Raw genomic sequence first — 18,860 nt, 5'->3', positions numbered from 1 at the left:
GAAATAAACTTTCCTCGTATTTAATCTTCCTCTATCTTGTTTATTCCTTAAAAGCAGGAGACAGAAAGATAGATCCAAACATCTCTAAATATTTTAAATTCAATTTCTTTATATTTTTTATTTCCCGCGCGAAAAACGAACTTTCTCTCCATTTAATATTCCACTAACTGAATTATCCCATAGAAAGCAAAAAAAAAAAAAAAAAAAACTGGAGAGACGAAAAGTAAATACATGTGACAAAATTGTTAAACTACATTTTTTTCAAATTATCGTGTCAGAAACAAACTCCGTCCAATCTACTAACTCACTTATCTCTTCAGAAACGAAAATACACAGTGTAATCCAAACCCTTCAAAAAGCCTATTAAACGCTATTTTTTTAAATAATCCCGCGGAAAACGTGTTAAACCACTAACCCCATTTGCTCCTTAGAAAAGCACCAGATAAAGAATCCACAATGCAAGAACCAACACTGCGAACACGAGGAGAGACGGCGAGTCGTAAGTTCGCAAAGGTGGCATCGTGTTACACGGGCGTGCGACAATTTCGCGGGGTAATTATATTTACAGGGAGTGGCACTCGACCTATAACCGAACTCTCCTCGTCCCTTTTTCCCTTGTGCCGCGCACAACTCGTGCGATCCTGTAGAACCCGCGGCGCAGGACCAGGCCTGCGTGCAAACTCGGGACGCTGCTTGCCATCTCCATGGTTACGTGTCGCGTTCTCTCGCCCCGCAACCCTCTTCCAGCCCCCTTAAACGTTCTCCGTAGCCGAGATGCAGGGTTTCATCCCTCTGTGCGGCCGCAGCGCCGGGGCGGCTCCCGTGCGGCGCAGACGTTCGTGCCGGTTGACCCAGGTCGCGTGATCCTCGCTCGTCCACGGCACCCAGAAGCTTTCTTACAACAGTTTTTCACTGGCTACTCGAGTGTCGTCCCTTCGTAAGCCCGTCTGGGCTACAAGAAACGAAAGGGGAAGGATTTACCGGTGGTTGTACAGAAATTTCCCGGCGAGAAACTGCTTGTCAAGAATACATAGAGGATCGAGATAGCTGAACCGAGGGAGGAAGATACGATGACCTTGAGATTGCAGTCAGATGCGGAGAATTAAAACGAAATTGATACGTGGTATTTTTTAACTGTGGGATCCGATAGATCCATGGATCGTGCGAAACGATCGATACGAAGGCCGATACTTCCAGGTGTACGATGCGGGTTGGCAACTCGAGGAGAAGAAAGAAGTGGAAAGGGCGGAGATCGTATCGGTGAAGAGCGTTCAAATTAGCACGAGCAAGAAGTTCCTATAAGTAGATACATAGAGTAAGAGATCTGAAAAGCGCGGTTGCTTTCTCTCTTTTGCATCGGAGCAACGAGGCGCGATGGAAACGCGGACGAAATGCGCTCGACAGGCAACGAGGGATTAATGGCGTGATTTTCGTCCATGAATCATCGCCGTGGTTGGCGAGGATCGCGGTTTCACGCGGATCAGAAGAAGAGACGGAGGAAGAGAAAAGGCGGTGCCCGATGTTGCGGAATAATTCGTAACGAGCACGCCTGTCACGGCGCCGACGTACGATCGACACGTGGCTAGCCACATTTCGAAATTCTCTTTCGCCGCAACGTTTGCTAACTCCTTCACGACTTTAATTCTGCGCGTAATACATTTCATTTGAGGGAATATTATTAAGATTATTAAGAATCAGTAAATCAGTCTGACAATTGAAAAATCATGTTCCTATAAATTCCGTGTGATGACACTTGAAATAGACTTAAAGTAGACACAAAATATCGTACAACGAAGCCGTTGTGAATTCTATTCATGGTTTCACGGGTCCTTTATCCGAAGAACCATGACAAACTCGAACAGTAGCTCGCTATCGCGCGCTTGGCTGCGAGCAAATTGCTGTCGCTGCGGTGACACGCGCCAGGACACGGTGAACAATAACCTTAAGGAGGAGACACCACTACGAGAGGAAACTGAGACCCTTTTGCACCGTATCGCGTTCACAGTTTGGCACACTGCCCTCCATATAGAAAGCGAGGTGCGTGGGTATTGTTTCGTTCGATTGAAATCATATTTTCGCCATGCGCTCTCGCTTCGATAAATATATAAACAGGAAAATATAAATAATATAGAATAGATAGAAAAAATTACGACTGACTGAGTTCGCGTTGGGAAATTTAATCGAAACACCCCACGCAAGGGTGGTCGCGGAACGGAAATTTGTTTTCACAGGCCACCAGGGATTTACGCGAATCGAAGCACTGGGAATCGATGATGTTTATTATCAGACGCGTGGCGCACATCAGCCTGAATTTACGCAACAGCTGCTTTCAGCCGAACAATGGAAATAATTTACGCGTAGTATTTGTTATCGTTGCTCGACGCGATGGGCAACCCATTTCCTTTCGCGACGCCCTTAATGTGCACGCGTGGAAACTACCGCTTTTTTATTTTCATTTTTTCCTTTTTGGGTCTTTCGTTTCTTTTCTTTTGTTTTCTTTCTTTTCTATCCCATTCCTTTACAGTAAATCGTAGATATACATGGCGAGACCTGTATAATTCAGTATTTTTCCTTTTCTGTTGCAGCATAATGGAGGTTACGAGGCACAGCCGAAGAATGTTAACACCATTTCGAGAAGCAAACAACAACACCAGGTAAAAAATCGATTTTTTTGCGTTGTTATAATTCCTCGCTATACCAACTGCATTTCGCTGTAAATTATTCAACTCGTAGATCTTTACATAGAATGGGAATTTGTGTTTTTTTTTCAGTCACGAAAATTGCAGGCGCGTATAGCTCATAAATTATTCATCAGACTCTCGGTTAGTAGGTCTGCTAATTAGAGTCGATTCTAATTCTGTCTCCTGATAAACGCAGCTCTTCTCACATTTTTCAACGAATACTAATTGATAATAAAAATGCACAGTTTTTTTTCGATATGATTCCAAATATTAAAAGTTCGTACAAGAATTTAGAAATTTTTGTCAGGCATTGTTCTCGTTTCGAATTTCTGTTGCGGCTCCAATATCTGAAAAAATAAAGGTATGTTTCATATTCAAAAGGCCAACAGTTCATTATTACGAATAATAACTGACACATGACTGTATAGCACATTGAGAATAATATTTGATTCTCGTTTGTTTACTCGAAGTACTAGAAAGTGGACCTGCCTTTTCATTCGTTGCAGCACCTACGATTTATTCGTTGTTACTTGTCGTGACCGCGAGAAACGCTTTGTGAAGTTGGAAAAAGGAAAGAAAAATATGCTCAGCACGATCGTTATGCTAAGTGGCCTGCTACGTAGCCTGCTACGTAGCTTGTGGCTTATCATTTGCTGATAAGAATTCGCGATTTGCGCCATTCGCAAACCTGGGCTCTCTAAATATTTAATATTAAAACAAACCACGCGTGATACGTACGAGGAAGTGGCGTCTTATTGGTCGAGAATACGGGGGTCGATTGCATCAGGCGGTACCTTCATTTATTCCGCGGGAAAACACGGCCGAGCCCTATTTACATTCGAAACAGCGCTCGTCGTCTACGGCGAACAACCTCCTCTTTCGCGTACACGTGTACCTGACGCCGCGATTCAGCGTTTTGCGAACGATCACTATGCAAAATCGCACACAAGCCGCCTCGACTTCGAAATTACCTCCGAGACGTACATACGAAATCATTTGCATCACGCCACCTGCGTAATCGCCTCGAGAACCAGAGAATTTTGACGTTCTTGTTACGTTTCACTTGTGATTTCGTTCTCTGTGGTCTTGAGGTAACCCGAGGTAACTTGCTTTCTACCATGTTTGGTTTCGTTGAGAAAATCGTGAAATAGGAGGCAATGAAATAGAAAATATTATACGAACGTAATATTATGTAAGAGTTATTCAGAATGTTTAGCAGATTGTTACGCTTCGCTTGTGCTTTCGTTCTGAACGGTCTTATTGTTAGAGTAATTCAATCTTTGTGGTATTCGGGTTGCTTGGAAGAGGATTGAAATAGAAAACATCGTATAAAGGAAATATTACATAAAAGTTATTTATAGTATATCGTTAGTAAATCGTTACATTTCATTCATGATTTTATCCTCAGCGGTCTTATCGTTAGTGTAACTATGGTTTGGTTGGGAATTCTGGGATGGAAATAGCTGAACTGGAAAATATTCTATGTGGGGAAATATTACATAGGAATTACAGCATACGGTAGATTTGGCGATTATCTTTACAAATATAAATTTTCAATAAATGCATAAATTCTCTCTCATTTTCTACAATTGCTTACCATCTTTCCACGGAACTTTCTATTTCTCTTTTAGGTCACTTTTATCCTCTTCTAACGAGTTCCGTTATATTATCTTAGCTTCCAGAAAAATTGCGTCACTTATGACATATTATGGTGTAACGAAATTCAGTAAACAAAATATATTAAACTTGTTTTGAAGCTTCTGCTTCATAAATTATAGCACTTTGTTTATACGTATCACGAACAAAGCGGAAGTTTACAATTTTCCCTTAGTGGATCATTTATCTCGTTGTAACGGTGACTGATATTATTGAGCAAGATTTTGCTAGATAACTATCTGAAAATGCAACGCGTTGGATTGTTAAATGTAACGCCAGAGGAAGCATGAAAAACGGATCTGGGAAGTGGTTTGGAGGGAACGTTTACGCTTTATTAGGGTCTTTTTTTAAATCATAACAGCGGCTAGATCAGCAGCAAGGCGTCTTTTACGCATTAATGTCGACACCGGAGAAAATTATTCGCTAAAATGGCAGTAAGCTAGCGCACCGTATGAACGGTGTAGGTATCAGCCGATGTTCCACGGAGATAATCCAAGTATATTGACGTCGGCCGTGTAATGTATTCGTGAAATCCACGCTTATACCGCGGCTATTCTTGTGAAAATATACACAGAGAAGAGCATCGAATGCAAAACGCGGCACGACGCGAGGGAATTCTGACAATTGCTCGTAACTGGTTATTACCGATTGTGGCGAGAAACCGTTCCTCAATGATAATCGTAGGAAACCATTCGGAAATTTATTGCGAAATTGCTCTATCGATTTCGGATGGCATTCGGTGTCGATGAAAATGCTTGAAATGTGAGAACTAGATATGCGAAGATTATACACTACTGGTCGAATGTTTAGCAACGCTACATGGTTTGTACGATTGGAAAATTTAAGAGGTGATTGGTTTAAGATTCTGTTACCTTAGGTAATAATTACTTAAAGAAAGTAGGATCGATGTTTGCAGAATTAATTTTAAACTGATAACGGAATTATAAGGTACATTACACATAGGAATAGCTGAGAACGTGATTTCAAATTTTTTATTGATAGTGTATAATAGATAGTAGCAGATAGTACCTTTTTCTGTTTCTTTCTTCTGTTCTAAAGTTGGTTATTTCAAAGTCGATTTCAGATAATAGATTCATAAAATTAAAAAAATAGAGTTAAAGAATTGCTAAGAAACGTCTTGGTGCATCTGCCAGATTCTGCCAGACGAATTAAACGTTATTGAACATTAAAATATAATTTGTTTTGAACATATTACATTACCTAGCACAGCTGTTGTTTCCTTCGAATCATGGGATAGCGGAACGAACCTTGACGCATTTGAAACTCAAAAGAATATTACAAATATCATGGAATCAAGTATTAGGTTCACATTATTGGTAGATTGATTTTACATTACTTAAAGATATATACACTTGAAAGGATATATATTTCGAATGAATAAACAACCAACTTGTATTGACAAAGTAATATTAATCCCTTAACCTACAAGTACGATGATCGGGCCAAACGTAAACATTACGGGCATAGCTCGTAGTAGATGATCGGGCCAAACGTAAATATTACGGACATAGCCCGTAGTACGATGATTGAGCCAATATATAGTATATAATATAATATACAGGGTGGTTGGTAACTGGTGGTACAAGCGGAAAGGGGGTGATTCTACGCGAAAAAAGAAGTCGAAAATATAGAATAAAAATTTTTCGTTTGAGGCTTTGTTTTCGAGAAAATCGACTTTGAATTTTCGCTCGGTACGCGTACGGTACGTTATAACGGATCTCACTGTAGATCGTTGTCTCGATGGAAAAATTAAAAAAAATTTAAAAAAAAATTTTTATTCTATATTTTCGACTTCTTTTTTCGCGTAGAATCACCCCCTTTCCGTTTGTACCACCAGTTACCAACTACCCTGCATAATAGCTTGTTTACGTTTTCGGCCCAAAATTCTCGAAAGTAAATCGTAGGTCAATCAGAATTCAAATAACTTGACTAATCTAAATAATGTTCGATCTTGAAAGAATCGGAAAAACGGAGGAACATGAACGTTCGAGGGAATAATTTAGGACCCCGATAGGTTTGGAATGCATCCTTTCCGGATCTTTGGCGAAACATTCCGCTATCGATCGGATCTCGACGGCATATACTCGTTGCTTAGCAGAGAGGTCGAGACGGAAAGAAGTCGATAACCATAAAGCCCACTCTCGCTTGGCACTCCACTTGCAATTAGAAATTAGCCGTCGGCAATTACGCGGATTAACGATAATTGGCATTACCGGCGCGACGTTTCCTTCGCGCCCCCGAATAATTACTTCCTACTAATGTCACAGCCTACGGTTATTCCTTCTAAATTACACATGGCCCGTCAAAAGGGCCGCAAGAATCCCAGTGTAAACAAAAATCAATTAAAAAGCAATATACCTGACAGTCAAACCCTTCTTCTCAATGTCTTGCGTCTTTGAGCGTTTCACAGAATCAAAACAAGCTATTTTGAATTCGCCGCACGTTTGAAGTTATACGTATATCATAGCTAGGCATCATGGTCCATTTACAAGAATTACTATGGTAGTTAAAAGGATCGTATCTCCAAGAAATTTCATACATTTACGATACGTAATTCTGGGAATTTGGATAAAATGTTGTTTTCCTTTGCGTCGTAGGTTTTGTCACGTATCTCTGATTTTGGTTTCTTTTCTATGAGTTTTGTACTTAAGTCGACCCGGTAGTTTCAATGTTCTGCAGATTCCTATTGCAGTTTTTCTTTACCTCAAGTACAATTCCAAAAGATATAATAAACATTCTTCTGAATAAATATATCCTTGAGTATACGAAAGAATAGTTCATTTCTTCAGAAAGGTGAAACATAGTTATCTTCTTCTACTCTTAATAAACTCACCCGTGAAAAGTTACAAATTTGGAATTTTCCACATGAGACACGGACATTCCTTCGCTAGTATCGTGTATCTATCTTTCACAAAATATCCACCACGCGGCACTCGTAACACGCGAAACACGTCGATAAAATTTTCATTCATCTCCAATGAATTCAATCGTGATTTCCGCCCACGTGTCGCCTCGATGTAAATTGAAATTTTAATGATTCTGCGTGCTGGGACAGAAGAAAGGGGTTCGAGTAGCCGCAGCGGTCCCGTCAAAACAGCGAGCTAGTATCGAAGCGAGTTGAAGAGAGAAAGAGGAAGCTAGTAACCTGGCCTCTAAAAATACGTTTACGAGATCGTAACGCGGTTCGCCGCTTCTCTCGCGGGCTACAGTCAACTTCAACTCGCGCGTACAATACCATCCATAAGTATTTGTACGATACTTGATACTATTCTATCAAAAGATTGATATTTCTCTTATAAATATTTTTAAAGTTATAGCTGACATACGATTTTTTTACTGTGAATGTCTTACCTCTCGCTATAACTGGAATCAAGTATTGTGTTTAACAGTTATAGACTATCATGGTGTAAAATTTTACCGTGTACAAGTTTTTGATGTTCATCATTCGGTAATGATATCATCGTAATTGGACACTCATAGTGTTTGCATGTTATGTGAAGCATTTTGAAAGTTCATTAACAGTCTAACGAAACACGATTATCATAATCATATTCGTAAAATTGAAAACGTATGTGGAATTTACACTTTCTCCAAAAAAGGAGGCGTTAAATGAAAGTACTTTATTCCACATTCTCGAATTATTTTCACGTGTTAAATAATCTCCTGTCTCTTGTCTATTTCTATCTAGTTCGGAGCAGACAAATTCCTCTATACAGTAGAATTCCATTTATATGAACGAGATTTTAGTTAATGTACGATTAATTGATCTTTTGCTGGTTGAATTCATTTATCTGAACCTGAGCTCTTATTGTATGAACAAAAGCTAGTAGATAGCGAGGATAATTGGCAAGCTCCTATTATATCAACTCCAATTATATAAACCGTTTGTCTCCCGACAAGTTTGGATAAATGGAATTCCACTGTATCTGACAAGTTCTCAAACTTGATTTCCTCGACGATGAAACCTCCAGTATAACTTGATTATGTTTGATCTCCGCGTTACCTTGGACCATAGAATCTCTTCTGACTCCAGCTGTATCACGAAATTAGTATCACGGTGACCTCCAACGTAATTTTATTATACTTGATCTTCGTGTTACCTTGAACCATGGCGTCTGTTATGACGTCAATTGTGCCACGAGTTTAGGTATACATTTGCGATGTTTTAGAAGCGTCCAAATACTTATGGACGATAGTGTACGTCGTGGTCTGCTACAACCATAAATCCCTCCCAGCGTTAGGTCTCACGTGTGAAATTGCCATTACGCTAGCGCGGTCCTACCGCAGCTGTCGTTCCTTGGAAGCTCAGCCTACCTCGGTATGCCGCGTGTCCTTCGTATTTCTCACGGTTGCTTAGGATTCGAAGATCGACGGGGGGCCTTTCGTATCGGACGACCGTGCCACGACCATCCTTTTTCGCGCGAAGTCCACCGCGTCGGAAGAGACAAAGAGGATATTCGTGCAATTTGTCAGGCGTCACGCGCGAATAAGTCGTAATATCGCCTGACGGCGGGCTGATTTTTCATTCAGGATCGCAATGGGTAAACTTTGTCGGCGGCGGTTTCTCTGTGATAGCGTTACGGGATCGTGCAGCGGTACCTTTTCTTCTTCATTCTGCTGAATTATTCCGCGGTATGACGAGGGAAATGGACGTTTCAAAGATAGGAAGTGTATGGGATGTTGCATCTTTCAGAGAAGTTTATGACGCTTCGCAAGGTCGTTCTGACGATAAGTATATCGATAAAGTTGTGATGTGCTCCGGGCCATCTTGCGCGAGATATACTTTCGAGTGCAGAGAATAATCATTCTTTAAGTATTTGTAGGAAACAGTGGAAAATCCTGTAACGAGCCTTTTTGTATCCTGTGAAAAAGATTGTTTTTTTTTCAATAATTAATAATATTATGAACACATCTTTCGATGGTTTTGCAAAGAGGATAGAATACAAAATTGGAGACCAATTTTATTGGAAGTGGAATTTCTTGCACAACGTGTACGCGTACGTGATAAGGATAAATCGATGTAGCATATTGCCAGTGTACCCTGGAGACGAAAACTGTATACTTCTTAAATTTTCTAAGCTTGAATAGAATCTTCAAAAAGTGATAAAAAGATAGCGAGTTTGATTTCTAGTATTTTGTTGAATTTTCTACGGTATCTTGACTAATGTATACACATTGTAACAGACTCTATAACGAATCATTTTTACATGCATCTCGGTACATCTAGATCTTTCTCACTTATTTGACCTCCAAAACACACTGTATCAATTTTCCACGGATTCATCGAGACGCACGCCCTGTGTTCACTCGTTGAGAAACTCGTTCGATCACTCGCCAACTGGAATTACACCCGAGACAGCTTATGCAGACGCAGCGCAATTCGCGGACAAGGAACTTATTCATATTTCTTCGTCGACACGATTTTTCCGCGTTGCCCTTGAAGTCGAGTTAGCCACACCGCTCCGACGTTTTATCGCGTCCGTCAGCGCAGCGAGCTCGCGGGACTGGCTAATGCGACTTGTGTCTAATGACGAGCGTGACTTTGATCGAAGTCACGCTACCTGGACGAATTCGTTACATCATACGTGCACGCGGAGAGAGAAATCGTTGCACAGTCGGCGTATAAGGAAGGGGAATAGCTGAACGTCAGCTGTGCAAGTAGGAACCGTGGTTAGACTGTCGGATAGAACGTCGTGAATTCAGTGGAATCGAGTGAACGCACAATAGTCGGCAGTCTGTCATTCCTTCGTGCCGTGTCGTGCTCGCATCCTTCTTCGTCGACGTCCCGCCAAGATAAAAGCACGCGTTAAACCACCAGGATTTCATGTCGATTCGTTGGGACAAGGCGATTCCCATAAGGGCAGCATCGCCATGCCGGACAGCATTGTCGTCAGGATCGTCTACGCACCGAAATACTCCAAGGTTCTTTATAGATGAAGACCACACGGGAGAAATATGATAAGTCTGTTTTTGGTGATTTTCCGGCTCCTACATCACTTGAAAAAGTATTTTGTAAAAAAAGTATGAAGCAGTTGAAAAAAGGAATAATCCGATCGATTCGAAGCTTTTTAAAGATTGATGATAAACTCGTAATGTTTTGTGAGATAGGAATTTATGCTATTTTCGTTTAATTAATATTACTTTGCGTAATTAATATTCTTAACACGTTGCTTCCGTGTATTCGAGCACAAAGTGTGCATAAATCTCGTGTTTAATGTTTAACACGAAACGTGTAAGGTTAAGTTTGTTATTTTTGTATAAAATAGCCGATTGCACGAGTTAGTTTTTGTAAAAAGTGGCCGGTGAAACATGTTAATTTTTGCATAAAATAGCTGCTAGATAATGTGCTAATATTTTTTAAATTTGAAAGAGAGTGACAAAAACATGTATTTGATCGTAAAATCGAAAGAAAAGATAGTTTTCGTGTAGATTTAATTGCCAGCATATTGAATTCTAAAACAGTTCTTTTGTAAAGGATAGAAAATATGATTTATCATGTTTTTCAGTTGTGGACTTCATATAGTATCTATGAAGTAATGTGCTGAATTTAGGTAGTAAATCTAAAGTAACTTTTTTCGAGGCAAAAGTGGAATATAAAAGAAGAATATTGGTAGTAAAGCGAGCAGAGTGCTTCTTAGATATGTTTATCGGATAATTTTGGTTTATAAGAAATTTCATGCAGCGCAAACTGTAAGTTTTTTGTTCGGTAAAATAGGAATATAAATTGTGCGTATTGCTGGTGAAGTGAGCGAAGTGCTTCTTCAATGGGCTTCTTTGGAACATTTCGAGCAGAAGAAATTCCGCAAAAGGCGGTTTGCGAAACTAGGTTCCATACCTTGGAGGCAACTCTAGAATTATTTGTTTTTGGGGAAAATGCGATATGAAATGCGAATATTTGTAGCGAGCCGAGTATTCTCCTTGAGTCCTTTGTTTAGAATTCTGGATATGAAGAATTCTGTAGAAGGCAGTTTAGTAGAAATTAGGATTCGTGTATACCAAAGCGGTTTAAAAATTCTTTATTCTTAATAAAAACGAAAACTGCGGCGTAAAACTAACCAGATGAACAAGTTTCTTCTTCGATCTTTTCTATAGGAAATTTTGGTGCGCAAGAACTTCATAAAAACTTCATAAAAAGCAGTGAAATTAAGTTCTATGCGCCTTATCTAATAAGAATAATTATTAAATGTGCGCGTAAAGATCAATGATACTAATTAAGAATGTCCGTGTTTCAGATACAGACGTCCTTGTCGGCAACGGCACCTGCAAGGACGCCGGGCGTCGGCGCGGACGCGACGACGACAGGATCAGGAAAGGGTGGAGGTCGTGTTACAGAAGTAATGGAGCTTTGTTACGTCACCGAAAGAATCATTGCGCTCTGGTACAGGGAGGATGCGCAGGGCGTCCTTGAACATGCTACCGCACTTCTGCGAGGAAAGCACGGTGATAATTATATGGTGAGCGGCGAGTAAACGGCTGCAGATTAATGGTCGCTTATCTGATATAACGTTTTTATTAAATAACAATACCTATTAAACGAAAATGATCCTAGGATAATTGACGTATTACCAGATAAATTCTATATACTCTCTAATTAGCGTTACAATTAGCGCGTTGCATGCTCTGAAACCTATATAACGCTAGATAATTATCAGTTGATTTTACACGGTTACACGATTACTACTCTATATTACTCGATATTTCATATACCTAAAAAGTTAATATTTCTTCACAATTCGTCCAATATCATTTATCTTATAAATATCTATCATTCTATTTTGAAAATCTCATTTTACCTGGATCCACTTGCATAATAATTTGCAAATTATAAATTAATGAATTGACATTGTACTTGGAACGTAATAATCATCTGGCTTGAAGTTCATAAAATTGGCTTATAGAACTTCATTTATTTTCTTATCAAACTTGTTATTGTTATACAGGAGAACTCATTAATCCTTTGAACTTGTAATAATAATATTAGGTCAACCATAAAAGAGCACACAGTATTTGCATTCGGTTATACCAGAGCATCTTGCAATATAACTACAACTTTCACACGTCTGTTCAAATTTCAGATATTCAATTTGTCATCGCCGGGTCGTACCGGGGAGCCAAATACCAGGGAAGCAGGATGGCCGCAGGGTCTGGCACCTAGTTTGGAAAGACTGTGCGCCCTATGCAAGGAGCTGGACTCCTGGCTGAACGGTGCTTCGAATCGCGTGGTCGTTCTCCACGCCAGGTGAGCCTTAATCCGTTCTTTTTTCTCCAACGACAAGAAGACGAATTGGCGCGGTTCGTAAAAAATTGGAAGCTCATTCCACGCCTCTGTTCAGGGGAAGCAAAGAACGATTGGGTGTGGCTGTGTCTGCGTACATGAACTACAGTAGCATCTGCGGCGGACGTGATCAGGCGTTGGACAGGTTCGCTATGAGAAGATTCCTCGACGACAAAATTGGATCTCTGCAGGTTCCCTCGCATCGAAGGTAATCGCTACGGTGCATGACGATACTGCCTGTTGACGTTGAACGAGAAAGTAAACTTTATCGCCTCTTAGTCTTGAATAACTCAGATAATACCTGGATGAACGACATGCACAGGCGTGGCTGCTTCAGGAGCCACCTTATGACTGGTTAATTACGTTACTCTATAGCCGCTATTTCAAAGCATGCAAACCTGCTGTCTATATTTCGTCATAAACGGATAGACTTCGTTATATATCCTCAAAACGTTACGTAAAATTATTATATCATAGTTAATGCATGCACCATGTACGTTAGAGCGTTCGATTGTTCTTGAAATCGACGCAATTATTCTTTTCGTGAATTGCATACATTGTTTGGAGCGTGTGAATTGTGAGCGTCGGTTAATTGGATCGCTTGAAATCGGAAATTGATATCGCGAGAGGTTTCTGAAGATTGTGTAACGAAACTTGTTGGTGAAGGAGACCTCGAATGTTCATTTAGCCAATTTACATCATCGTTTTATCGGGATATTCGATCGCTGTGCAATTAATGAATTGGTAAAAGACACTGAATCTTTTCAAATTACTTTGATCATATTTTGTTGGATTCTAATGCGTATTTGATGAGCGTGTAAAAAGTTGAAGTTAAAAGCTTCCTATATAGTAACGGCAATAAAACAGTCGTATAAGTCCCGTAAATCTCGTGATAGACTACCACCAAGACCAATACATGTTCTTAGATATACTCATACTTATTCGATTGCGTGTAACTTAGCAGATATCAGGCTCGTCATGGACATCTTAAACATCGATCGTACAGATATAAGATATTACATGACGTCCTACGTTATTGTACTGTACGATTAAAAAATGGTCAAATTTGAATTAATTCTACACATTCATACTACATATACTTACATCAGAAATCTACATAGTACACTCATACAGTACAATTCTAAGTACAGTCTCTTTTGAAATATATCTATATGTCTTCCACATTTATTCGGTACGAAAAAGAAATTAGTTTCTTTTTTTTCTCACGATAGGAGACTCGCCGTTTAAGCATAAGTTTTAAGTACAGTTTCTTTCGATATCCATATAAAGAGGAAATGAAATTCTGAAAATTTTGGTGTTTTTCAACCACGAAATTCTTTCTTGCGCGTACTATCGGCTATGATATAAGACATCCACTTGCAGCACAATTTTTCTCCACAATTTTCAAATCCTTTCTAGTACCCATCCAGAAAGATTGGTTTCCTCAATTTTTTAATCTTTTTACAGCAGAAAATCTCTTCCTATAGAAGCTATCAACCATCCACTAACAGCACACAAACTACCGCCTCCGCATTGCTAAAAGCGCTTTAACGCGTGTCGGAAACGCCAAGTTACGACAGCATTTACATCAATGCCAGTCTATCCAATGAGAGACCTGGGGCCGCCTAAAAATCCGAGTAAAATAACCGCATAAACATAATTCCCGTAGGTAAACCTGTCAAGCTTGGCCATCTATTTGAGACAACGATCGGTACGCATTACCCGCTGTCGATCCTCGCTACCCTTCGCGTTTAGTTCCCGCCGTGTGACGCTTACGCTGATGATCGTAATGATGGCCCGTCGAATGTGGTGTCCTTATACGTGAAACATTCCTCCAGGCGTCGCGGCGGTTGTGCTTTGCTCGTGGTCTTTCGCCTTCCTCGTTCCGCCTCGATCTTGCATCCCCGAACGATCGAGTTTCCCCATTAATTCCACGAGCGGCGAGCATTAGCATGTCGTTAGCGTAGCCGCACACCCGCGAACGTATGAATCCATTATCGAGGGTCGAGAGAAGCACCAGGCTAGCTGGCTCATTCGAGACGTGTGTAACGCGGCGTTCAAAGCACCTTAGGTGCCACCAAGGGAACAGGTTTTTTTTCGAACCCGGAGGGGATCGACCAGAGACAGAGATCGTATCTGCTTCGTTACGGACGACACGCGGGAATTCGTGAGAGATCCCGCGAAATTACGGTCATGAACGCTCACGACGCTGCATAATCGACAGGTACCTCAGAACAGGGTTCGTTTGGACCTGATCAACTCTTCCGTGTTTGCCGTGTGTATTACAAGTGGGACTATTAATCGATCTCTCCGCGCGGCGAACGTCTCTTATCACATTGTTGACGGTATACCGTGAAACAAATTTTTGGCACTTTAATCAATAGACAGTGGATTTTTATGCGTTTAGTATAACGAAAGTGCAAAAATCAGGAGAATGCGTATAGGATAACGAAAACATATAAAATAACCATTTCTTTCGTTCCCATTTTTTCCCATTTTTTTTCGCTCTATTCATAAAAATATGGAACGTGGAGATAAACAAGATAAATAAATCGTTAGTAATTTAAATTTTAAATATATTCCTAGAAAATATGTCAACGTTTATGAAACGAGGAACGTCGAGTCACGTCTCCTGTCTGTAACGAAAAAAGATTCAGAACGTCGATCACGTTGCCCCTTCTGAATGTATAAAAAATTGAAAACATCGGTTCACGTCTCCCGTCAATAATCTGTTACGAGCCATCCAGGAGGCATTTCGTTTAGCTTGAATCGCGCGCGGAGGTCCCGTTTATGGTCCTGTTTATCGAAAGTTTTTCGCGGCACTCGTTTGATACAGTCGCACGGTAAAAGGCCACGCGAGAAGTAGAAAAGTCCATTCGTGGTCAGACACTAATTAGCACGCGAGTGTCACAGTCGGAGACGCTACAATACTTTCGCACGGTGCGTTACGAGTTGTAACTTACGACAGCAGCCAAATACGGGCCGCGCTCGTGTGAAGTGGAATCGGCCATACGTGGTCGGACATGAATTATTATCGGAACGGTCGCGATTCGATCCATTCTTTTTGCTCCCTCGAGTGTTTCGTGATGGAAACGTTTCTGTTGTTGTTGTTTTACCGAGTATTGTTTTACCGATGAGACTGTATTGTAAAAAATAAGGAGGCTAGCTTCACCTTGACCTATGTTGTGGATATAACACGCCTGGGAAGCACTATTGAAGTGGTAATTGCTGGATCGTGTCGCCTGTCGTAATGTTTCCATTATGAAATTTTAGAACACGCTAGTCACTGCCTTTTAATGTTTCCCTGTGGTAAAAATTGGTCATGTTAGATGGAAATCGCTGAATTAATAACACTTTCGTTGTGAATATTTCTGCGAAAAAATAGTCGCATAATACGGTTAATGGTAGTTATGTCAGTTCATATATACCGTATAATGTTAATGCCAGCTAAAAGTTTGCATTCGCTGCGTGTTTTGTAGAGCATATGAATAAAAAAAATGGCTCACATTAATATTCTGAAAATATTTTTAAATATTGACATTTGCTGCATTAATTGCAAATTAATATGAAAAGTAGGGAATGCAGTATATTTAACAAAATAAATATTGCGTTTCGAGCGATTATAATCTACTCAGTAGTTGAGTGAAATTCCCTCGTGATGGGAAATAGCAATCATTCACAGTAGTGAAATGGTTAGAAAAACTACATAAGAATTTCTACGGTTCTTTCTCGCAGGTACATCAAGTATTTCAGCGGACTTCTGTCAGGTTCCTTGAGGATCAGTCAATCTCCACTTTATTTAACGCATCTCACCGTTCTGGGCGTTCCACTCTTCGAGCCTACAGGTTGCCGAGCATTCCTCAAGGTCTACGAAGGCCTGACACCAGTCTACACCTCGGATCTCTATTCCGTTACAAACGCTCGCGAGTTCACCGTAAATCTCGGAGGTCTTCGTCTTAGGGGAGACATTCTGGTGAAATGTTACCACAGGGTGTATTCGAAGCAGAGCCGGGAAGTGATGTTCTCCCTGCAGGTAAGACGAAAACGAGCGACAACTTTCCCAATTAAACTGAATTGACAGATTCAAATGTGCACTCGACAAGAAATCCTGCCAGCGAACTATGTTTGACTAATGTACATAAACCCATTTCCATTCTCATCTCCTCCTGCAAACGATACTACGTGAATTACTGTTGGTACTGTTACCAACTAACCACGTCGCGGTCGAAATCACTTCCCATAAACTTCTCCAATTCTAATCACGTTGATTCGGTCGCTGTCGAAGAACGTAATTAGATCATATCACTTTTCCTGACAACTATGAGCTATGTTGAGCGTTCAAATCATCAAAGAACGAAGTAATGCTTCGTTAATCGGCCAACGCTGTCTTCGATTGTATTTGAAACTGATACGGTAAAGACGCTCGGCTCTTTAGCAACGGTTTACCAAATGATAATAACGGATATTAGGGAATTGAGAAGATACCACTTAATTGGAAGTTATAGATTTTGCAATTTTACAATATTACAGTTTTACGATGTTACACTTTCAAGATTTTCGAATTTTATGTCCAGTGGGATAATTGATAGGATGTCCTGTCGTGTGTAACATTTTCTTTAATTCCAAACATTTTATTATCACGAGGATTTTCTTAACGCTAGTAACTTGTAATCTATGACTTGTCAAAATTTCACTAATGTTAGTCTGATTGTGCGAAAAGGTGCTAGTATGTACATTATACCTACAGTTGACAAAGAAGAAACATATGCACAACTTTCTACGAATATGATGATATGAACAGATAAAGTCCTAATCCCTGGTAAATTTTATCGAATTTACTTCTTATCTAAACTATCTTAAAAACCATCGCTGTCATCTCGATAAAACGAATTCTTGATTCCACTCAGTTCCATACCTGTGTAATAACGGAGAACGTGGTGTCGTTCCCTCGATCGGAACTGGACGTGGCTTGCGACGACCCACGATGTCCTCCGGACAGCGTGGTGACTTTGTACTTCGCCACCGACGCCAAGCGTCAAGATGGGCCCATACCGGCGCCAACGCCAGCAGTACCGCATGCTTCCGCTCATAATGATCCCATCCTGCACTGGGACAGCTACACGAATCTCGAAATCAGCGACGATGGTGAGTGATCGTTCAGCTCCTTTTTATTATTCCGTCGCTGTCCACCGTGAGACGAAAAAAGGGTTGCTGAGTTACGACGAAGGAATTTCAAGAAGTCTATGGCTGATTAACTATCCTTTAGTAGAGACGAGGCAGTTCGCGTGAAACGATGCACTCGATTAAGTTAGATTAGAGTAGATTACAACGCGACCAAACCAATTTAGCGCAATTGCTGTTGCGTTAGATCGGGTTACTTAGGAGGTCACTGACGAGGTTACGGAAAAAATGCTCGTAGGTGAACTAGAAGAAAGGCTGTCGAATAGAGACAAAGAATTAGTGGGTGTCGAGGGCTTTCACTACATACTACGGTTTATGACATCATTTGGACAGTTGCAGAGCTCGTGAAAAAGAAGAAAACGATTTTTGTCCACGTTTGTCGCTCTCCGGGAAAATGACGAAAAATTATACCATCTTTAATTTCTTAATGCATTTATAATGCATCTATAATTATTCTAAACCTATCTATGCCTCTTCGAAAGATGAATTACGCCAAGGACGTAGTAAAGTATGATTGACACGCATAGTTTCAATATAATATTTCTCACCGTCTTGCAAATTCAGTCTCCATGTAAACGACAAGCACGTCCGCGCCAAACACGTACAACAATTTTTGTATCTGCTGAGAGAAGTGTTTCGCAGCATCATGCAAATCTTTAGAATATTCATAGATTACCCAAGATCATTACGAACCATAACAGCAGGTTTGTTCCCCGCGATAGTGATATTCGTGTTTGTTGATGTTGGTGGTCTTAACAGTAACTGACTCACCTAAAGGTAGTTCTAAGCTAAATCCCTCGAATGTAAATTAGAGGCACGATGTTGCTTATGAGAATCTGAATGTGAGACTATTAGGAGGATTAACGTAACGTTTGGAATAACGGTACTGGTAACTGTCAAGCTTTTTGGCTGGTGTTTCTGCACCAGTTCGGAAGTAGACGGAGGTGATAACGTCACGACGCGTCGCGCGATTAATTAACTGATAGGCCAAAACTCGCGGGCCGTAATTCAACTGACGAAACTCATCGTCCGGGGACTAATTCGCG

General features: G+C 40.5%; 1 protein-coding gene across 16 annotated transcripts in view; it reads left to right on the top strand.

Annotated features, from left to right (window-relative positions):
* LOC117231650 (tensin-1) overlaps positions 1-18,860 on the top strand; it is a 181,594-nt gene that overhangs the window by 124,116 nt on the left and 38,618 nt on the right. For 14 of the 16 annotated variants that reach the window (XM_033490280.1, XM_033490279.1, XM_033490281.1 and 11 more), the window contains 6 exons: positions 2,586-2,654; positions 11,591-11,812; positions 12,434-12,597; positions 12,692-12,841; positions 16,369-16,666; positions 17,541-17,778. In XM_033490280.1, coding sequence (XP_033346171.1) covers positions 2,586-2,654; positions 11,591-11,812; positions 12,434-12,597; positions 12,692-12,841; positions 16,369-16,666; positions 17,541-17,778 — 1,141 coding nt within the window. Of the gene's footprint in view, positions 1-858; positions 2,038-2,585; positions 2,655-10,065; positions 10,281-11,590; positions 11,813-12,433; positions 12,598-12,691; positions 12,842-16,368; positions 16,667-17,540; positions 17,779-18,860 lie in introns of those variants that run through there. The other 2 variants (XM_033490289.1, XM_033490293.1) reach the window with 2 other exon arrangements.

This window comes from Bombus vosnesenskii, unplaced genomic scaffold (assembly GCF_011952255.1).
Source record: "Bombus vosnesenskii isolate JDL3184/JDL3185 unplaced genomic scaffold, Bvos_JDL3184-5_v1.1 scf7180000013273, whole genome shotgun sequence".
NCBI lineage: Eukaryota > Metazoa > Arthropoda > Insecta > Hymenoptera > Apidae > Bombus > Bombus vosnesenskii.
This window is presented reverse-complemented; position numbering and strand designations above follow the sequence as displayed.